Genomic DNA, 23,607 nt, shown 5'->3' with positions numbered 1-23,607 from the left:
ACTTCCCTTTTTTCTTCACCTTGAGAGCATCAGTGTGTGCACTTGTGTACTTTCATGTCCTATAGTGACAGATGAGAAATCATCCTGGTAGGCAGGATAGCCTGTCACCTGCGATGCTAAACCAGAGAAACACAAACCATAAACACAAACCTTCCACGGTAACACCGTGTTCTGCCTTCTCCCTGCTTGCTGCAGCTGTCACCAGTCCCCCAACCCTGCTGGCAGTGGACAGTGTGACCGACACCTCGGTGACAATGAAGTGGAGGCCCCCGGACCAGATCGGGGCGGCAGGGCTGGACGGCTACGTGGTGGAATACTGCTTTGAAGGAAGTAAGTGACAGCACCTGGGGTGCCTGACCCACAGGGAACGTGGGTGAGACTGTCTCCATTTTTTCTCTGCAGGTATCAGGTGCTCTGGCTGTCAGGCAGAGACTAATCAGGCAGAAAACCTCAAGGAGCAGGGTTTTGGTCAGGCTTCCTTTGGTTTGTATTCCAGACGCCACCCCCTGACTGGGGTTCAACGTATCTTACTCTTGATTTGAAATCCAAATCAAAAGCCATAAAAACTGTTGTAATGTGCCAAGTACCATGCTAATAACTCCCCTCTTTCAGGTGCTAAATGAGAGTTAGGGCAGTAAAGAGTTCATTGGTGGATGAAGGCATAGGAAATAATGGCTACAAGTGTGGCCCAAAATATTGGGTCAGGTTGGCTGGGTTTTAGGGACAGGAGGTCCCTAATACCCAAGTGTGGTAATCCCTATGTTGACATATTAATAACTTCAAGTGCCAGTTGCCAACACTGAGACAGCCTCATCAATAGCTCCTGCAGAAGTCATCTAGGTATGCAAAATCCATGTCTAGATATTTAATTTCTCCAAAACTTCAGTGCAGTCTTAGAGATCTTTAGCTATGTCAGTCTAAGACAGAAATATATTAAAACTGAAGGAGGAAGATAAAGAGAGTGAATTAACTTTTGAGGGTAAAATAAGAAGGAACAGGGAAATATAAACGATATTTTACAACTAAGAGTCTTTTGGTGATCAAGCAGCAGAAACTTAGTATTTTCCAGCAGATTTTCTTCTGAACTGGCATCAAATTTAGCCTATTTTCAAAAAAGTCAAATCCACCAGCACCTGGGTAAGTATCAAATAGCCTCTGGGGACCAACACCACCAACTGCAGCAATGTTGTGGATGTGGATGAAGGGCACACAGTTATCTTCATCTCCACTGTTGCTTTTAACTGTGCTGAAAATCAAGCGAGGGGTTGAACACCTTTTCTCACAGAGGCATTTATTTCAATAGAAGCTTTCCATGAACACAGTCCATAGCCTGAAGACAGAAGGTAGAGGACAGAATGTGCCATTGATGCTGTCACATGTTTCAGATTCAGAAAATCCAGGAGAACAGTAGGTCATAAACGTGGCCAGGTGCCACGGCACACTGAGCTCTCTCTCAGGAGAGTGGGAGAGGCTGTGAAGATCCACCCCTGGCTTTTCTCAGGAGCACTCAGCATCTGGTAGTGTTGAGATGAATATCTTTAAGGAGCAGGACTGCAAGGAGCTCCGAGACCCGGAGGAGAGTGCCTGAAGGCAGACACAGCTGGAATGGTAGGAAGGGTTTTCCTTGTCCTTTGGGAGGGAGCTGTGGGAACAGCTCAGAGTGAGTCAGCGTGCAGTCTCCCATCAAGGCACAGTGTTCTGACTCTGTTTCCACTGCACAGCCCAGGTGTAGGGGAATTTTAAGGGGACTGTCAATGTGAGGACTTGAGTGTATGCTGTATATTATGCTCTGTGTAGCATTGGGTAGAATGGAAGAGAAAAGTTAAAAGTGCTTGACATTAGTGATATCCAAATCAAGTGATAAAGAGGATGAGAAATACAAACAGGTTAATTCAAAGTATGGCTTTGAAAAGGAATCTTCTAAATCTGTCTTTAAAGGGCTGTTAGACAGAAGAACATTGCATACCTGTTAAATGGAACAAATTCTTTACTTTTTTTTCCAGATAGGTTTTAAACACACGAAGATACAACAAAATGGCAGCCAAGTCTGTCATTTTACTGTTACCCACCTCAGTTAAAATACAATGGGTACAATGTATTTTACATAGTTTTGAGTGTTTATGTATATCTATATATACCTCCTATATATGCATATACATCTATATATACACAATTGACATTATGTATATATGTTATGAAATGCTTAGGAAGAAGCAAGATAAGTAGAAAATGCCAATTTTAAAATGCCAATTTTAAAATACCAATTTTAAAAGTCATGTTATTGGATTATTCATTTTTTTCTCTCTGTTCACTTGTTTTTCCCTTTCTTGCAATATCTTAGTGCCTCTTTTTTCTCAGCCCTGTTCTGCCTCAAACTAATTTTTTCTGTAATGTTTAATAACTCTTTTTAATTTCAAGATACTTTTTATGACTGTCTACATTCATTCTGCTTCTTTTTTTCTCCTAGTTATCTGTCTGTCATCTGTATTTACATTCTCCATTCTTTCATTGTTGTCACTGAAGTAGTTTTCAAGAAGGCTTTTTAGAGTCTTCCTCTAACACAGCAATCATTAGGAGAAATCACAAGCTGACAACAGGAAGACAAAAGAAATATATAACGATAATTTAGAAGAATAATGTATCCTAAACATTGATTTGGCTTTGCAAAACTGGTATTTCCCTTTAGTCAGAACCACATAACTTGATCAACATGGTGGATTCTTGGAGTTCTTAACTATGTACACTCCATGCATGTTACTGAAGTACTGGAGTCTCATCATGAGTATCCTGACCCAGCATTGCATAGCTGTAAATAACATGAATATAGAATATACATGTGTATATATGGAGAGAGAGAGCTCCCCAGATGTTTTTATAGCCAGTAAATAAGTACTTCAGAGACTTTCTGTTGGCTGAGACCTCTGCCAGTGTACTCATCCAGGACCATACTAAAATACTAGAATAATATTATCATTATCCTGAAAACAGACAGCTCCAGGATTACAGGAAATCCAGGACAGCGATAACTTTGTTCAGGGAATAAAGCCTTAGGGTTTACATCATATCTGTCACCATCCATGGGTCTGGTCTTCTTTAATTTTCTATCTATGTTACCTTTAGCTAAATGTGTTCTCTTCCTCTGTTTCCTCCAAGTTTTTTTCCAAGACCTCTTCTTTTTCTGTCTCTCTTACTCAGAATTTATCTCTGATTTTCTTATCTCTTCTACAATGTGTTTTCTTCTCCTTCTACACTTTCTCTCATCATCATTTTGTTTCATTTCTCTCTTCCAAGTGTTCCTTTTGTCTCTTTCCTTTCATATTTCTAGGGCTTTTCTGGGGCCCAAAAAACTCATAGAACTTTATATCCTCCTCTTCTTTCATCCTTTATCTTTCCTGTGGGCATCTGTGTATTCTGTGATCTGGTTGCCCTCTTTCCATCTCTTTTCTCCCTAAACATGGGTTCTCTAAATCTGTCAAGCCCAGCATCTATCTTTGCATACTTACTAACAGGAATTGCTAACCACTGACAAAATGCTCCATCTGTGTGAAAGTGGGTGTCTCTGATTAATTTTAAAGATGGATTCTCTCAAGGTATATCGACAGATCAGTCTGAGGAATTGGGGGAGCCACCTTTTAACCTGGAAGGTACAGTATTCCACAAAGGATATACGTCTTCTTTAATGAAAGAAAAACTCTCTTCATAAATTAAAGATAAATTCCTGGCGGTGAATTTTAGGGGCAACAGTCTGTGGAATTTTCTGTAGCATACGTGTAAGGGGAGGGGGAGATACTTGGGAAAAGAGTCCTTGATTGAAATCCTTTTCTGCTTGAAGCTTGAAGGAAAAGTTAATTCCTAAAAGCAAGACACTCAGTTATGAAAATGTGCCACAGCACTACACTCTAATTCTGCAGGGATCTCAGTTGATAACAGTTCTCTGTCTTCTGTGCCCATTTCACAGTGCTAGATTTACATAGTGTGGGAGGTATTGATCCTGACTTGCCTGTTCATAAACCCTGCTCCTGTGCCCAGCAGTGTCAGGGCAGTCTGAGCTGGGAGGACAGGGTGGGTAAGAAAGTATGGTTTGTAATGGAAGCTGTTTTATAGACTGAACTCTTATCATCACTCCATGAAATTCATGTGACCACCTGGGGATAGGATTAAAAATCCCAGAATGCTGTAATTATGTGAATAATTCTGACACAGCCTTCCTTTTTTTAAGGGCATGAGGAGAGATGGCATTTCATTGCAATGTGTAAATACTCTGCGTTTCTTTTATTTTTCAGTTATACTTTCAAGGGTACTCAGTACTGGTTGAAATTAATTGCAAAAACCATTTCTCTTCAAGGAAGCTGTTAAAGCAATGACAAGTGCTTTGGCAAATACATTATTTTCCCCCCTTGTTTTACTCTAGCAGAATTTAAAAATCTAACCATTTTTCTCTCTGGTACACTTAAGTTATAGACATATTCTAATAACATTTGTACAAATATATTTATATATCAATATATCAATATATCAATATATCAATATATCAATATATCAATATATCAATATACAAATACGTAATCAGCAGAAAGTCTGTAGGGTTTGAAACGTTCTTCCTACGTATTAAAATGAAAGTACATTGTGTTACAGCATAATTAGAAAAACAAAATTGAATTATTCATTAGAATCTAACAAATCTATTACTGTTCTGTAATTTTCCTCATCCATGCTGTGGATATATTTATAATTCCCTGTTTTTTGGATTTTTCCTCCTCCCCTCACTTCCCTAAACCAGCTGATGAATGGATCGTGGCTAACCCAGAGCTGACAGACAAAACAAAGTTCACCATCAATGGCCTTCCAACTGGCTCAAAAATCCTTGTGAGAGTAAAAGCTGTGAATGCTGCTGGTGAGAGTGAGCCCAAGTACCACCCACAGCCTATTTTAGTCAAGGAAGTGATAGGTAAGATCCTGCTGCCTACACATGCCCACAAATACACCCTGTTTCCATACTAACACCTGGGGTTTTTTAAGGCTAATATTTACTTATTATTGTTAACTGATGATATGGCCTTACAAAGCCATTGTATGGTGGCTAGAAATCATGAAACCATTTTTGAATAATTCATAATTTTGTTTAATTTCTGAGCCTTTATTTCTCAGTTTTTCAGGGCATTTTTTTCTGCAGAACTTGATCCTGATGGTACCTTTTTTAAGTTCCTCTAAGCTTCCCTCTTGTAATAGCATCATTGCATTTGTTGTTATAAAAGCTGATGGTGTCCTGAATGCAACACTGGGGGACCAAGAAATTTAAGACACCTCACTCATTAGTCACTTCTGGGAATTTTAGACCACACTGTCTAATTTTTATACTGATGCACACCAGTGCTGCCTTGGTTAAAAAAGAAGATTAGTGCTTAACACAAGCTTTTGTTTCATTCAGAACCTCCAAAGATTCGTCTACCAAGACACTTGAAACAAACCTATACTCGAAGAGTTGGAGAAACTGTGAATCTTGTTATTCCTTTCCAGGTAAGAACTAAAAATACTGACAGAAAAATTATTTTTACCTTTTCTTTTTTGCCTTTTTTTTTTTTTTTTTTTTTTTCTTTTTAACTGATTTCGCTGTAACTTTGGCTAGTCAACTACCTTAAGCACAGGTGGATGTACTCTGAAGTACATCCACAGAGGTGCTTGAAAGTTTTTGGTTCAACATCTCAAACAAATTAAGTTCAGCCAAATGATGAACTGGGTAACTCACTCAGGCAGACTGATTGGTCATCTGTCATCCGAAGGACACTTACAAATCTTCACAGTAGACATTGCACATGAGACAATTGCACAATACAAAGGGGCTGCACTGGAAGCAGTTAAATATGGGTATCAAGAGTGGAACAGTAGCATTTAATAACTTCCTTGCCATGAGAGGAAAAGTGAGGGGAAGAGCAGGCAGACTGCAGCTGTTAAATCCTTGAGATCACAACTGTAATATGACTATTTCCAAAATATGTAACCAGTTTTCCCACAGCATCATGCTAACCTTCATTCCCATACCTTTTAAACAGCACCAGCCTCTCTCCTTGCAAGGTCCTTCTTCTGAATAAAAGAATTATGTCAGAATTAATTTCTATTTCATGTCTGCACTTTTGAAGATACTGGATGGGCATAACTCAGCTTCACAGAGGCTGTTAAAAGCCTCATAAATGCCTGATCAGCAATACACTGCAAGATATATTTTTCTTGAGAAATTAAAGGAATATTTTATGGTTATTCTCTAAGATAAAGTGTTCAAAATGGTGTGAGATTACCCTTTTCAGACAGCACCTGCAAACTGTTTGCCTGTGGAAGGCAAATTCCACAGCAGAGCATGTGAAATTCAGTCTACTTTAAGTACCTGTATTGGGCACTTAGACACACAAAAAATGGCACACAAAAGAGATCAATCCAGCCTTCCTAGCAGCTATTACAACTTCCTTTGTAATGAAAGAAGAGAGTTTAGGATCCCTGGAGGTTGAATCTATTACTTTCCTCTTTCACTGGCAATGTAGAGAATGTAAGCATTTCCAGAGAGTGAAATACTTTGTTCTATACTTTCTGTGGGTTATTTTTCTCTCCTTTTCTTTCAGAAAACTGGAAATTATTTGTCAATTTAACCAGAGAGATAATTGTTCAATATAGTGAGAAATTGCAAATATTTTCAGTCTTCTGAGCAAAAAGAAAAAAAAAGGAGAGAAAGTTACATTTTAGGTGAATTGGTATGATTGCATCTCTAAATGGCGTATAATCTTAAAAATAATTCTGTTTCTTTCAGTGTCACAGACATCTTTTATGAAAAATCCTTCCTTAGGATTTTTCCTTCTGAGAAGATGGGAAGCCTCAGGAGCAAAATGTAAACAATGGTTATCTGCTGCTGTGGAATGCAACAGGTGCATCTGTGATTGGTCTCATGAGGTTGTTTCTAATTAATGGCCAATCACAGCCAGCTGGCTCAGACAGAGAGTCCAAGCCACAAGCCTTTGTTATCATTCTTTCTTTTTCTATTCTTAGCTAGCCTTCTAAGGAAATCCTTTCTTCTATTCTTTTAGTACAGTTTTAATATAATATATATCATAAAATAATAAATCAGCCTTCTGAAACATGGAGTCAGATCCTTGTCTCTTCCCTCATCCTCAGACCCCTGTGAACACTGTCACATTTCAGGACAATTTTTACTTCCTGTTTGGGAAAAAAAACGGGAATTAAACCCATTTCCTTCTCTTCCCTTTTCTCCCCCCCCCCCCCAGAAAAATCATACCAAAATTGTTTCCTGGTTCCTTGCAGGGAAAACCAAGGGCAAAAGTGTCGTGGGAGAAGAACGGTTCTCCGATCGACAAGAACGACATCAACATCCGCAACACGGAGCAGGACACCATCATCTTCATCAGGAAGGCAGAGCGGGGCCACTCCGGAGAGTACGACATGAAAGTGGAGGTGGAGAACCTGGTGGACAAAGCCACCATAGACATTCAGATCGTTGGTATGTTTGGAGAAATGGAAATAGATCCATTTTCCCAAGGCCACGGGAAATGGGAATGCTGCCATCTTTCTTGGCAGTGATTCCTCTCCACGCTCAATTACTTGGCTGTAGGTTTGGGGTCTCTCAGGAAATCTCCATACACCATAGGGTTGTGGGAATGTGTCAGTTTCTTTTTTTCTCTGTTAAGCCTCTCAAGGTTCTTGTCTATCCAGGATGCAAGATTTTTCCTGTTGAGTGGTACCCATAGACAGTAATCGTAGCAAATTCATAGTTTGTCACAAATGCAGTGTGGAAGAAATCCTGAATGCTGAAAGTAGGAAAGATAGGAAAGATAGACAAGAAAGCACATTTATTTTTCAATTTTAGTATCCATTCCTTTACTTAATAGGCAAAACTGGCAGCACAACTTTATTAAATTTATTGTAACTCTGATATGCCTTCACTTTGGAAAGTTTTATTTTGCAACCACATCTTTCTTTTGACTTTTGTTTTGTAAAAAAAGAGAGAGAAATCAAACTAATGGGAAGATGTGTGTGGGAAAAAGATAGAGAAATCAAACAGTAGAATATGTCATATTTTTGTTGCAGATCGCCCAGGCCCACCAGAGGTTGTGACTATTGAGGATGTCTGGGGAGAGAATGTGAATTTATCGTGGAAGCCACCAAAAGATGATGGCAATGCTGCCATTACTGGGTACACTATTCAAAAAGCAGATAAGAAGAGTATGGTAAGTAATAAGGAGATGTTTAAAAGCTGGATGTACTAATGAATCATCCCTTTTAAAAACAAAAAGCTTTACATGCTTAAAAGGATGTAGGTGGACAAAGCGCGGATTTATCAGCATTTAAAAAATCTCTACAGAACCCTCCAAAAGTTCTAAAAATCTCTTCATCACTAGAAGTGGAAATATTTTCAAATTATTCCAAAGAGAAGGACTGAAAATGGGAAGGAGAAAAGTAATTCTGCATTTTTCCTTTGCCTCAGGAGAGAAAATAAAACCTTAAAATATTAATTCTGAATTCAGTAGGCGGCTACCAGAACCAGTGTTCCATTGCTGCTGTTTTCAAACCTGCAATGTCACACTGTGAGAGTCATTGCCACTGCCTACTACCCATGCAAAAACAGTACATAGGTACTTCTGTAACCACTCTGAGATTTTCTGATGAAAAGTGCAATACAGAAATATTCATTATTTTCATGAAACTAACAAAAATTTTAACAAAATAATTTAGAGCTGTACTGTTGTTAGTACAGTTTTTCTTAAAAGACAGTGGTCAGATTCTCAGATTTAACATTTACTGCAAATTTAAACACTGGAAATCTAGGGCAATATTTAGGGAGCTGCCTTCTGCAAGAAAATCTTTTCCTCTCCTATCCTCCACATTAATATGCTGATGTCCATCATTGTCTGATCAATTCATTCTTCCTATGCCTCTATTTTCCTTCCCATCCTTTTTTTTTTTTCCCTCCTTCTCTTGAGACTGTAAGAAGATATGGTCTCTGGTACAGTGATCGGAACAATTTCCCCTCTAAATTACTGTGATAAGGAGAAAGTAACAACAGCAAGCAGCATTTAGGGTTCAGTGTGAAATGGATCATTCAGGTCACTTTCCTCACCGTATCTGTGTTGCTGCATTTTGCAATTCTGGCACAGCTGGTCTTCTACAAAAAAACTGTTTTCCCAAAGGAACTTTGGCTCTTGATGTTGACCAAATATGAATGCAAACTGTGGTACAGGGAACTCAGCACAAGTTCATCTTTAGAAAAGCAAGAAAACTATTTAGGGCAGAGTAAAGGAAAGCAAAAACATTGCTGTGGTCAAACTGCACTTTGTATTAATTGCATTTTTAGCATTAACCTCCTTCAGCTCAGATTGTTGTTTAGGTATTGTGTAATAGGACAGAATTCACACATCCTGTTACTGCTGCAAGACTAAAGCACTGAAACCCACTTGCCCATCTTGGCCTTTAGATATCAGAGGACTACAAGCACAGAAGAACATTTCTCATGAACACACAGCCTGTGACAGAGAGGGCAGATTAGTGCAGTGGCCTCTGTGAGTGCATATTACTGCAGAATGCCTTCCCCACGGGAATGCAGTTGTGTCATCTGCAACTGTACTTTCTCTGTCAGCAGTGTGGATCAGGAATGAGGGAGCCTGCCTTGCTCACACAACACAACCTTTGTAAGCCTGCAGTTCCTAAAATGAGCCCTTCCAGCTGCCAGTGTAACAATTCAGCAGGGTTTGGCCTTCACTGCTCAGCAGAGAGCTCTGCTGCACTGCCATCATCACTCATTTCACTATTAATTACTATTAGCCGCATTTCATTATTAATTACTGTTAGCTGCATTCTCTTCAAAGAAGAACCTGCTCCCAGAAGCTTGATGATCCTTCCAGTGGATGTCTGGGTGGTGCAGGGTGCTGGGGAGTGTTGTATTGCACTAAATAGTTTTAGTTGTTGTTTTGCACTGGGTTATTAGAGATTTGCACAGAGTAGTCTTTATATTGAACTGAATAGTTTTTGTTATATCATATGGTTTGTTATTCCCTTCTCCCATCACATGGTCTCTCCCTGACCTGCCCCTCTGCCCAATACCCCATGGTGATTTATTCCCTGGTCAGTCCCTCCCCTTGCCTCTCCTTACTCTGGTCCCCATCCTCTGTCCCCCATTCCCCCAGCTATAAAACCCCCTAAAGGCAGCTGGCTGGTCTCTTCCCGTGTGGGTTTTTTCATCTGGTGGTTCTCAAGTCAATAAATAGAGGACATTCATTCCCATGTGGAGAAGAGTGCTTCCAGTCTTTTGCTTTTGTCTATGTAAGATTGTTGGGCTAAGGTCCATATCTACCTGGATTGGACCCTAACAGCCCAGCCAGACATGGTCTTATAGATGGCACCCAACATGGGGGAGAGCTGACCCTGTGTGTCTGTGTGTCTGTCCTTTCAGGAGTGGTTCACCGTGATCGAGCACTACCACCGCACCAGTGCCACCATCAACGAGCTGGTCATAGGCAACGAGTACTACTTCAGGGTCTTTGCTGAGAACATGTGCGGCCTCAGCGAGGATGCAACCATGACCAAAGAGAGTGCTCTGATTGCCAAGGATGGTTGGTTAATTATCCTTGCCTCATCAAGGGGGAGGGGGGTGCTCAGAGGCTGGAAGGTGGCTTGAGGTAAAGGTCGTATCTCTAGAGGCACTCCCAGCCCCAAGGCCAGGTCCAACAGCAAGGGCATTTCCTATTCAGACCTCTTGGCTTGTCCACATAGCTCATAGTCACTGTTTTTAATCAGGAATGAGACATTTCTCCCATGATCTGACATTTTCTATGGTCTTGGATCTCAGACTCACATTACCACTGGCACGTGTGCATTGACAAGATCTGGAGAGGAGTAAAGCAGCTGCTCTGTTAGAAGCAGTGGGTCACTGCCCTCCTCTGGAGACTTGGCATCAGCTGTGCAGGCACTCCCTCCACTTCAGGCAGGATGCAACAGAAAAGCACAGCCCCTGCTTCACATCTCTTGAAGGTGGGGCTAGGCAAAATCTGGTTCTGCAGTCAAAAATCCTGACATTTCAGAAGATGTCAGTTGGAAATGGCACTGAAAGTTTAAAAACCACAAATCTTTGCTATGGAAAGGAAATTCTGAAAAATTAGCTCACAGGACAAAAATCAAAGCAGTTTGCCTGAAAGGAAGGAATACATGATGTGACTGCCATGATGCAGAGCACAGACACCCTGTACAACCCACACAGCCAGGCTGAAAGACTCTGGCGTCATGAACAAGAGAATGGCTCCAGGAACTCTTTTTCAGCACTGCTTTACTTTCCCTTCTCATGAGAGCAAGTATCAGGCCTAAGCTGCATGGAAGTCAGTATGAGAGCTTGGATCAGCTTTCAGCGAAGCAAAGCTGCATGATGATACCTGTGCACAGGAATAGATGTCTGTCTGTCCAGCCGCTTGAAATGCCAGCTGAATGTGTGGCTGAAGAGGATTTGTTGGTGGTGATTTCCATTGCAGAGTGGAGATAAACTGGCAGTGAGAAAATACATTTTACTACCATGTTTCCCTTGTTCAGACCCTGCATCCATTCACTGTAGTGTCAGTGCACTGTTTGAAGCAGAAAGAAAAATAGATTTTTAAACACAGGGACAGTTTATAACAAGAGCAAACTGTAAAAAATAATTGGCAGCAGAGTGAACAAGGCTTGCCAAAGACAGGCATCCTGCAGTATATGGAGGATATATGTATATGAGGGATCCATCCTGCTCTGTAGCATGCAGGCAGAGACATGGAATGAACATGTATTGCTTTGTGCACCACCTGCACAGGAAACAAAGAGAAGCTCTCAGACATCAATGCAATAGCATAATCAGGGGCTATATCACTGTGCAGACCCACCTCCAGCCTCCCCTGCTAGTGCAGCCACTGGAGTCACCTTGTACCTAAAGCAGTGCAGATCAGAACTGACTCTCTGTAGCCATTTAATGCACTTGGATGTTTAGCTACCTGCCAAGGTTCTTTTTATGAATGTTTAATTTTCCCTTCGCAGGTAAAGTGTACAAATACCCAGTGTACGATGACTTTGACTTCAGCGAGCGGCCACTGTTCACGCAGCCCCTGGTGAACACGTTTGCTGTCGCTGGCTACAACGCCACCCTGAACTGCAGCGTCAGGGGCAACCCCAAGGTACAGCACAGCTCTGACAGCAGCACTGAAAACACCAGAGAGTTTAACCTGACAATGAAAATTAATTATGTGCAACTTTTACCATTTAACTCACGAGCCAGGCTGAAGCAAACAGACAGGTGTGGGTTCTAAAGAATGCAAAAACAAAGGAGCTGCTTGCCTGTGCTACAGGCACTACAGTAGTTAATGCACAGATAAATCAGTGAAGGGGCAGAACCTCAGGAAAAGGCTGGTCTTTGTTGAGACTCTCACTGACAGCAGCTGTACAGTTAATATAGCAATAAAACTTACTACTAAAAACCACAATTATTCTATATTCTATTAGCTCTATAAAGAGCTAATTAATCTCTAAGTAAGCACATTGCAGGAATGCTCTGGGTGCCAGGTTGTTTCTCAGACCCACTGCACAATGTGTCTTGCACTTTCTTTTGAACTGTGTCTTTTTGAGATCTTTTTTTCAGTGTGAGAAACTGAACTGGTCTAGTAAAATGAGAAATCCAATGTGCTGTTCACGTTCACCTTCACAGTTTCTGACTGTGCAAATTACTGTGGAAAAATATGTTTTTCCTATTGACTTAGAGTAATTGGATGTCAAAAGCTAATCATCAGATGTTTGCTATCATTACACAGTTCTTGTATTGATAACAGGCTTGTACTTATGACTTTAATTAGCTGATAAGAGCTGCACTGAAAAAAAAAGTGCTAAAAACTAGATGATGCAGCCAATGCTTATCTTTAAGATTTACAGTTTCCCTTCTATCACTACTTAATCTATTTTTAATCATCTATATTTTATAATCTATTTTTTATCATTTATTGATTACTCAGCTTTAACTGAACACCACAAAACAGGGGATAAAATATTTCAGTTCACAGCTTTGCGCATTTGGACTTTCTTGTTGTTGCTTGTTTGGCTGGTTGTTGTTGTTGCTGTTGTTTTTCCTTACCACAGCCCAAAATAACGTGGATGAAAAACAAAGTGCTGATAATGAATGACCCGAGGTACAGGATGTTCAGCAACCAGGGCGTGTGCACCTTGGAGATCCGCAAGCCCAGCCCCTACGACGGAGGCACCTACACCTGCAGAGCTGTCAACGAGCTGGGAGAGGCAGAGGTGGACTGCAAACTGGAAGTGAGAGGTAAGAAGGGCTCCAAAACACTGCAAACACCCTCTTTGCCTGAGCACTGTCTACAGAGCTGTAAAGGATGCAAGGCAAGTGCAAAAGGGAGTTCAGCTTTCCCTAGTTCAGCTATTGATTGAATCAATATCGCTGTTAGGACAAACTAATATCGATTGCTTTCTTTTGTTTTGTTTCCAGTAATGGATTTTTTTAATGAATTTCAGGTAGTTTAGAATTAACTGGGATACCATGAATGGCAACAGGACTCGGATAGGATGACTAATGAATAATCTCAGGACCATATTTTTCAGAAAGTTACTTCCTAGGAAAAGACAGGGTCATATTTAGCTGGACTAATTCCTGCCAAAGGCTTGGTTTCAACTGTAGAATAAAATGTTTCTCAAAAATTATTCTGAGTTTATAACTAACGAAAGCTGCCTAAAGACAGCTGATAAGAAGTGTCTAACTAAGGAATTCAGATGTTATTTACATTATATCTGGCTTTAATTACATTACTGCCGTCATGCTAATCTATAATGAAAACCACATTTAATATTTTTATGGATTGCATTGTGTTTATTTTGCATTTCAGTTTCCATTCTCTGTATTTTCTGATGTATCTTGTCCCACAGCTCAGATTTGCCAGCAAGCAGACATTTCAATAAATGTTTTGTCTATGTTCAGTTGAACACTTAAATAATGTAATGAAAATAAGAATAATGCATTTCTTAGTTTTTATTTTTTATTTCTAAGATACTGTCTATAAAAGGCGATGTCCTCATCATGGAAGTAAGATTGCTTTCTTTAATCACAAGCAAACTTTCTATTTCACAGCATAACAAAAGACCTCAACAACTGAGAAAGCTACTTTTCTATTTTTTTTATACTGAAAAGCCAAGTTATGTTGCTAAGTGAACACAGCAGCTGAAGCTTAGCAAACTGGGATAGGCTTTGCTCTAGGCAAATATAGCAAATTACTCTTAAACAGCCAGAGTACAAAGACATCATTACACCTTATTTCTCTCTTCTATTGTCTTACATGTTGATTTATCATCCTCTTAAGCTTCCCAGCCTGTTTGTTCATTTAGGAGGGCTCCCCAGATGACTGCTCACCATGCTGATGCAGAGCAGAGACCTGCGGATTTCTGACTCACTGGAAATGAATTGCAGTGTGTGTGTGTGTGTGTTTGTTTTCATATGTACAGCTTTAAACCAGTTCAGCTTTATTCCAGCAAGTCAGATTACCAAAGTCTGGATTTGTAAAATGATGAGATAGAACTGAATGTTGTCTGAATAAGATTAACAGGCTCAAGGCTCTGATGCCTATCTGGGGAACCTACAAGCTACAGTGCTGTTACTACAGATAGTAGGTTTGACTTAACTAGTAAGTCATGCTAGAGAGCTCTATGCCATGCAAGAGTATTTATTGTAGCACGCTGTATTTCCTTATGCTGGCTAGAATTACTTTTAGCCATCCATCTCTGACATATTGGAGAACATAAATTTATTGTCCCTATATAAATACTCAGCCCCAAAATTATCTGAACAGCCTAGGATTTCAGAGTGTGCATAATATTGGAATATTCTGGCTATGAATATTATCAGTATGCTACAATTTTCTACATTTTAGCCATTTTCTTACACTATTTTAGGTGTAAAATTAACCCCCCCTAGCTGTTGCTAAATGTAATGCTCATTTCCTGAAATGTTTTAGTGATCCATATAAGCACAATAAAAATAATAAAGACTTTTTCTGTCCTCAGAAGAGGTTTTTCATGTACTGATGTTATTTCAGACATTCAATCTTCTGTTCTTTGGTTTTAAGTTTTGCTGAGTGAATTAAAGATGGACGTTACATGGCCTACTCAGTACAATTACACATTTAGTGGCCTTTTTTTGTAAATGTGTTTGTGTAAAAAGTCATGTCATAGGTGACTCTTTCTCATCTATATTGAAAGATAATAACATATGCAGAATCTCATTACAAAAATACTGTACATATCTTTTGAGTTTGTTGAAATAGATCCCTAAATTTGGCTCTAAATCCCCCATTACAAGCACTAAAAAAACTTATTCTTTATCAGCTTCACTGAGGTCGATGAAAAGAATTAGATAAGGTGCTGTGCTGCTTTTATCATGGAAAAAACAGCTTTGGAGCAGTTCTAACATTTATCTTAGAACTGAAATAAAGGTTGGTGATCGCTCTAATAATAGGTTGGTAATAGCGAAGTTGCTGTATAAGAGATTTGATTTTTAAAAAGTGTTAAGATCAACTGGGAAAAATTTCAAATGCAAATAAATACCACTATAAATATTCTAATCCTGCAGTGATCTATCATGGAGTAATTAACCCAGGAGAACCACTCAGCTTGGCGGGGGATAATCAGGTTTACAATGCGCGTACTCCTCTGGACATTCCATTTCATTCCCACCCTCTCTTTCCACATGCAAATGCCTTTTCTGCATGCTAAGTGTGTATTTCTTTGCTTTCTTAGATTCAACTAGCTAGAGTCTCATGGCATACATTGTCTATGTCACATGAGCAAAGAAGGCCAAATTAATCAAGACAATATCCAACCATGGATATTTAATAACAGAGGTTGTAGACATATTTCATAAAAGTACATGTATCTATAAAGAATTTATTTAGTGACTGTGAATATATTTGACCACAACACTTAGATCTTTCCAGGAGAAAGAAATATGCATTTCAAATAAACCAGCTCTCAATTAGTTTGTAGAATTATTGAAAGACCAGAAGTATCATAAAGTCATTTGCTGCACTTAACAGGCATTCTTTATAGCACATTACTCTTTGGTTACAAATTAGTGCTCAGAATGATAATCTGTTAAGTTCATGGCTGAACTTAAACCTACCAATTTTAAGGATGAAATCTTGATTCAATTACTTACCAGCAGAAAATTTTACTTCATTTACTTAATTTCTTCTAGAGTTTATTTTGCATTCAAGTTCATTAGGGTTCAGAAAATTTTACTCTTTCTGTAGAAATGCCTCTTTCCTTGCACTCTTGCCCAGATTCAGAATATTAACAGTGCAGTTTTAAAATGACAGTGATGCCCAGAAACTGGTCTGCAATGTATTATAGACTTATGATTTCAGTCCTAAAACACGTTAGGAGATCAGACTGGATAATGTTTCCACAGCTTTCAAACGACTGTATTTTTCTTAAAAGGCTACAATAGGTAAAAAGTTCAGTATTTTTATAGACATACACATAGATAAATGTATATATATATATATATATGGGTGTTTTATAGAGTAAAAATGTTTAATTAAATGTAAGGGCTCCTACAGAGTAAACAGCATGCTTTAGTAACGTAAATATGGGTACATGACAAAGTACATACTATAGTGCACAGGTATGTAATTAGTCTGTACTTGATTATTTTGCCTTACAGAGTTTCAACATACATATATATATTCTTCAGTGTTATGTGTGTGCCTTTTTTCCCCCTTAGTGGAAAATACTCTCTCTATATATATATATGTATGTGGTAGCTTCTTTGAAGCTACATTTGGAAACTTTTATCATAAATATAATTTTATTCCAATCTATACTTGAGACTAATTAGAGGTTTTTATAGTTACTTGTACCTATTAATCTAGCTTTTACATATTAATGATAATTTTGAAGTGGAACTGGATCCCTACCTTTTACTCTTCATGTGCTTCTATTCCCACATATTTTACATGACTAAGGATTAAATTATCACTTTGACATAATTGTAATAATAATTTCACTCAACATTTTCTCTCCACTTTTGTGTTTGCAATTAAACTGTTACTTCTCTTTCTCTCTCTCCCTTAGTTACACAGTAAGGATTTTTGAATGTATAGTGTCATCTAAGGTAAGCTTTCATATGGTTCTTGCATATGAAGCTTATGTCTGTTTATACGTCATACAATGTCTGCCTAGTATGGCATGATTTTCATTATGTCACTTAATGAAAATGTTAAATAAGTGAGTTAATTAAATAAGTTAATAAGTTAAATAAGTTAAATAAGTTAAATAAGTTAGCAGCATGATGGTTTTAAGGCATACAAATTCAGATTTTAGTAATTGCTTGTTATGGTAATTCTTAGTAGTACATCCCATACCTTCTAATGGTGCATGTTTCAATGGAATTTAACAGTGCATGACTTAGAATGATTAATTAGTACAAATAAAATGCAAGTAATAAAAACAGCATTATGTATTTACAGCAAGTTATTTTTTTATAGGAATATGCCTCTACATAAACAAAATATTTATTTCAGCGTTAACTTCTTTTAAAAATGAATGATTTGTAGCTCGACTTGCACTCCATGAGCTGAAGGAATGCCAAAAAGCTGAAAGAATGCCAAAAAGCATGCTTTTTTCTTTTTTTTTCTTTTGGTCTGTATTGTGCATCTACCTAAGGTTGGGGGCGAACACTTCTGCCACAATGATGACATTCAATGAGACAGCACAGTCTCATAATCACTAGTAACAAATAGCACTTTAATTGAATAATCCTTGTCTTAATAAGGGTTATAAGTCCTTAAAAATCTGTACTCAGCATAAATGTTGTATGTAAGTATCAGCTCAGTTGCATTTAGCTGAAGCATTCAGAGAGTGTTATCTTCACCCTGGCAATGTACTTTTGCTTTAAAGCTTTTGGTGTGTTCCAGAAAAATCTCAGAAGGTAAGTGCAGCTGTCAGTGGGTGGTTTGCAACTTGCAGAGCACAATATTCATGCAGATTTGTGAAGGGAATAGTAATGGTGTATAGCTTTGTAAAGCAATTTACACCCTTTGTCTGGAGAAAGGGCAGATTCTAAAGTTTTTAGCAAAATATTTATCTTTCTCTCACTGTTTCTTCCAAACATCATCTAATTTAAATGAAACTAACAGAAATATTGGTGTTTAATTTTCATGGCTTTTACATCAGAGGCATGGGGCATCCACAACCACTATGGGCAACATGTGCCAGGGTCCCAGCACTTTCACAGTGAAGAATATCTTCTTTTCATCTAATCCAGACCCACCCTTTTCCAGTCTGAAGCCACCACCCCTATCACAACAGGCCCTTGTAAAAAGTCCCTCATCAGCTCTCTTGTAAGTTCTCTTTAGGTACTGGAAGGTGCTCTGATGTCTCCCTGAAGCCTTCCCTTCCCCAGGCTGAATAGACCAAATAAAAAGTGCAATTTTTAAGTGAATTTAAAAGCAAATCTAGAATGATTCCCCAGCAGATGAAAATTTCAGCTTTCATCATCTCTCTCTCTGGACACTATACCTGAAATCCTGGCTTTTAAAATATGATTCTTTCATGGATGTCATCCCACTTGTCATTTTCAAGCAACATGGTAAATATTTTGCTAAATACCTAGAAACCATTTTAAGACCCAAAACTAGAATAAATTGAATATCTCTGCATGTTTTCCACAACTCATCCTGGTCAGTGTTTCCTACATTGTTCCCCCTGCACTGACTTCCATCTCTGACCATATTCCACCCAGCGTGATGGAAAGCCAGGAGAGTTATTTGAAGTGAAGCTCATCATAAACTATTGCATGTGGTGAGATAAATGACTGAATATATGATACCCTAGAAAAGAAATTCACCCTGCACAAGAGGACAGGAAAAGTCTGTAGAATACCAATTATATAATGGTAGATGTCATACTGGACTTTTGAGCAGGGCTGAATTTTACCACATCTCAAAGTACGTAACAGAGACTGACTAAAACTTGTCACTGATGCCAGAGAATAAAGGTGCAAAGCTGTTGCTCCAGGGACCTTCACCCTGAAGATTTTCCTGTTTTCCTTGTTTGTAGGTGGGCTTTCATTCTTCAAGCTATTAATGGATGGAGTGCCTCCGCACATCATTGACTCGTATATGCGTGAAGTGCAGGCAGACAAAACTGAAGGGAAGTGAGAGTCCGTCCACAGAGCTTCCTCCACTGCACTGGAAGCTGGTAGCAGAATAATAACAACATTTTAGTTCTTGCAACGACAGAAAAACATGTGCAGTGGGGGATTTTATGACCTTTTTTTTTTTCCCCTTAATTGTCCTTTTGTTTTCCCTACCTGCTCTTACTGAAAAGAAAGAATTACGCATGGATTGCTTTGAGGTTGAAATGAAATGAAGACAACACACCTTTTGTAACGTTCGGCTTTATTTTCTGTTTGGTATCGTGTTCTGGTTTTTAATGAGGAAAGAGGGGAAGCTGTGTAACAAGCACAAGGAAGCAGTCAGTCTGTTCTCAGTGGTACAAAGCATATCTTTCTCAAACTGGAAGTACATGGATTAGCCAGTAGATGTGCAATAAGATCCTTGGAATACATACCTCTGATAATGTACCTTATTCACCCAAGAATTGTTTAACAGAATATGGTTTTACTATAATGTAACTAATGCATATGTAATTAATGATCATTTAAGCTGAACATATCTTCCTATAGAAGTTTTGATTTCCTAAATCCAACCCACTGGTCTCTCAACTTAACTGAAATTGTTTTATTTAATGTACAATAAACATGAAGTGTTTAAGATCTATTAAGTTCTTGTTGACCTTGTTTTTCTGTCTCATTTTACCACATTTCTTGTTTTATTTCCACTTACAGTATCAGCAGCCCAGTGGGCTTACACCTTAAGATACATGACACAGAATGTGAGGGGATAAATGCTATCGATACCTGCAACTTTTTATCTGTGCATTTTTCAGTATTTTAAATGTGATAAATGCCAGCCATGATGGCTTTCACCATTCTGGTTCCACTCCCTTCCCCCAGTAACTCGTGGAGCTCTTGCAGCCATCACATCAGAAAAGGGACTCAGACATAGCAATGGTGAGTTCACTGTGCATGGCAAAAGTGCCTGAGATGAGGTAGAACACCTACATTTCTTCTCCAACTCCAGCATCATTAAAATCCAAGTTCTTTAGGAGAGGGGCTGATTGTCCCTGAGTCTCCAGCAAACCCTGAAACATGAGAGACACAAGGTCACACATATTTTGGCCAGGCTGTCAGTTCCTTATTGCCCTGACATTTATTTACCAATTCTCATTCTGGCTGTACAAACAGGGCAGGTTATGTGCTCACTGGCTAATGACTGATCTCCAATTAGGGTTTATAAAGATAAAGGCCTACTTAGACCAGTAGTACATCACAAGATGTTTATTTGATGTCGGCGCATTTTCAAACACGCAGCAGTCAGTAATTATGCAATAAAAAAAGAATGTGTTACTCTGAACTGCCACACCTGAAGTGGTGTTTTCACAGCTGTACTCCCATTTCTTTCGCTTTGCAGATCTGAGTGCATTTTCTCACATTGTTCTGTAAATCTTACTCTGATAGATTAGATTAGATAGATAGATAGATAGATAGATAGATAGATAGATAGATAGATAGATAGATAGATAGATAGATAGATAGATACTTTTTTTCACTCTTTTTATCTTAGTGATTTCTTCTGTGGTGTTCTCTGTGCAGGGAAGCAATTCTGCATTCCCAGTGATCCTGGGCACCCCTCCACACCCTACCTGCATTTCACCCTGCTCCTGCCAAAATCAATCCTCTCCTACACATTCATTCACACCAATACATGACAGAAAGCAACACATATACTAGGGAAAGAATCTCATACAGGATTAATAATTTCTGTTTATTCTGTATCTCACCAGTGAATTGAGATTCCCTTCATGTATTTTGAAGCACAGAAAGCTGCAGAAGGTCAGTTTGATTAAATGCCGTAGAGATTTAAGCATTTAAGTACATGGCCCACATTTAAAGTAGTATGAGTCTGTTATAGTCAGCACCAAAAGCTACAGTTTTTGTGAGTTTCTGCTTGTCAGTAAACCCAAAAATGAAGCACACAGCCACCTGCACTTTGTATACATAACATTTACAGCTTCAAGGTTACATTTATCTGCCTCCTCAGTCTTAATATCCCACACATGACAGCCTGGAAGCCCAGCATAACCTCAGCTTCTGCAGGCTCTCTGTGGATGGAATTAGCCACTCTAATTTCTCCCAGATGCCAGCGTTGTTAAACAACAAGCTGACCTAAGCTCCTTTTCCCTGTGTGAACAGTAAGCGTTGTACTCAGCTGCCCTCAATTCCTCCCCCTGCACCCCCTCAGGCTGGGGATGAGAGGAGGGGGCATTAACCTGCTCTAAATCCAGACTACACCAAGCAGCCAGCACAGCACTCTAGATCAAGAGTTAACTGAATTTCAGAGAAATTATTGGATGGTGTGGGACAGGACAGGGATTTCTAGTGATTTAAAACAGGCTGCAGAACCTTATCGGGAGAATAATAGAAAGAAAAGTTTTGGTTTATGACAATTTGCCCTATAGGATTCTCCAGGAATGATGTTTAGTGGATGTAATAGTGACCAACCCCAAAGGAAATGCTAATGAAATCAGCAATTAATACCAGCTTAGGAAAATAAAGAGGTACCAAACAGCCACTACAGGAGAAGCAACTTAGAGGGAACAGAAGCAACAGAATATCATGCTGTAGATGTGACATAATTCTCCAAAGAAATTTCTCCAAAGCTACAGGGATTTCCAGGTAATTAGCAAACCTGAAAGAGATCAGAGGGCAGCAAATACATGTAAACACACATAGATAGACACAGGGGGATGAATCAAAGTTAATCTAAAATATTTTCGTTTATTTTTAATGAAGCCAGAAGAAGATATCTGGTCTTCTCTTGGCTCCTATTTGCTTTCTCTGCCCATGGAAGGTTATTTGGTACATAAATGTAGAAATACAGCTCCATTCTCAAACTGGTATATGTGGATCTTGATACAGGCACTGCAGTTACCCATGTGCATTAAAAGAACACAGCTACTGCCAGCACACTTTTCCTTTACTGAAAAAAAATCTCACAAATATAAAGGAGAGGAATAAAAAAGAGACAAGTAATTTTTAAAAGATTATTTAAATTAGGATATACTGTTAATAAGGTCTTTATGAAGAGTCAGAATTTTTAAAGTATTCCTTTTATAAGAATAATTTTAAACTTCCTGAACTTCCTTTTAGGGGGGGAAAGTGTAATATTAGTACATTTTACAGAGCATTGTGAAGGGACTCTCACTTAGTGAAAGTCTTTTGTTGCATTTTAAGATTCTGGAGCAAAAGGCATTCTATTTTAAGCACAGTGTACTTACTGTCACTTGACTTTCATGTCTTGCTTTCCTGACTGACAGGTAAAGCTGCTGCTTTCGAAGCAAAACTGCATCTTGAATGCTGAAGAAGCACTAGAAGACTAAACACACTGGACTTAAAATTCTGTGTTCCCTTATTCTATGCTTTGTTGATGAATGCTTTTGAAATTAAAACAAACAGCTCCCCAAGCCCAGTGATAAATTCAGTAGGGAATCTGTTTCTTCCTCTAATGTGGCACTTTGCCAGTTACTTTCCCCTCTACTTCCTTCCCCAGTTTCTCTTTTCCTCCAGCTATCCAAAGAGCAATCTCTCCATAAATACCAGCTCTATTATGCTCATTGACCACAGTGGTGCACAGAATATTAAATGAGACAGAGTTTTACCTTCTTCCAAATGTAGTGATTCCAGTGGACTGGGGATCTGACTGGTTGTGACTCTGTCAGATTTCCCTTTTGCCATTCTCCAGTTGGCTGTAACTGAGCCTTTCTTTACTATATTATATGTAAATCCAGACTATATATTCTCCTTTACTAACAGTTCCTATCCTCTCTGCTTTAGCCTCCAAAGACAATTACTGCATCATACTGTTATTAATGATCTGTAAATTAAATCAGCTGATGAATGACATAGCACTTGGAATGCCCATAGCACACGGTAGGATTTGGAAATCACCACTTAACATGTGCCAAGCATTCCTGACTTTTGCAATAGAGAAACCTCCTCGAACACATTATAACTTTATCAGTTGAAATGAATCAGTTCCCTTTGAATAACAGGAAGCAGCTCTGTCCAGGAAACTGCAGTGTCTGGACAGAAAGCTGCACCCTCTGGCTCACAATGGAGCAACTTAAAAAAGAGAATTTCCAATACTAAGAAGACGCCATTGCATGTTGTATTTTTCACTTTCTACTTCAGCCACACAGCTTTTCCTCAGCCTCACCCAGAAACCACACACCTTCCTGGACATTCAGGAAGGCATCTACAACCCTTCACATAACCAATTCAAATGACTTGATGTCCCACAATTTCTCAAAAGGCACATTTGTTTTGAAGTACCCTCCCTAAGCAAGTCAAGGATGTGAAATAAGCGCTGTGTAACACCGCGTGCAGTTGCTCCGTAACACGTTAACACCAGAATCCCCAGG

The 23,607-nt window shown here is 39.0% G+C and overlaps 1 protein-coding gene across 4 annotated transcripts in view; it reads left to right on the top strand.

The window, feature by feature from the left end:
- The window catches only part of MYBPC1 (myosin binding protein C1), a 73,027-nt gene extending 53,179 nt beyond the window's left edge, over positions 1-19,848 (top strand). For 3 of the 4 annotated variants that reach the window (XM_063154014.1, XM_063154012.1, XM_063154011.1), the window contains 11 exons: positions 196-330; positions 4,781-4,948; positions 5,429-5,517; positions 7,306-7,501; positions 8,089-8,228; positions 10,448-10,607; positions 12,049-12,185; positions 13,138-13,324; positions 15,635-15,693; positions 17,137-17,176; positions 19,123-19,848. In XM_063154014.1, the coding sequence (XP_063010084.1) occupies positions 196-330; positions 4,781-4,948; positions 5,429-5,517; positions 7,306-7,501; positions 8,089-8,228; positions 10,448-10,607; positions 12,049-12,185; positions 13,138-13,324; positions 15,635-15,693; positions 17,137-17,157 (1,292 nt within the window). In that variant the 3' untranslated portion in view covers positions 17,158-17,176; positions 19,123-19,848. The remainder of the gene's footprint in view (positions 1-195; positions 331-4,780; positions 4,949-5,428; positions 5,518-7,305; positions 7,502-8,088; positions 8,229-10,447; positions 10,608-12,048; positions 12,186-13,137; positions 13,325-15,634; positions 15,694-17,136; positions 17,177-19,122) is intronic. The other variant, XM_063154013.1, reaches the window with a different exon arrangement.
- The last annotated feature ends 3,759 nt before the right edge of the window (positions 19,849-23,607 follow it).

This window comes from Melospiza melodia, chromosome 4 (genome assembly GCF_035770615.1).
Source record: "Melospiza melodia melodia isolate bMelMel2 chromosome 4, bMelMel2.pri, whole genome shotgun sequence".
Classification (NCBI taxonomy): domain Eukaryota; kingdom Metazoa; phylum Chordata; class Aves; order Passeriformes; family Passerellidae; genus Melospiza; species Melospiza melodia.
This window is presented reverse-complemented; position numbering and strand designations above follow the sequence as displayed.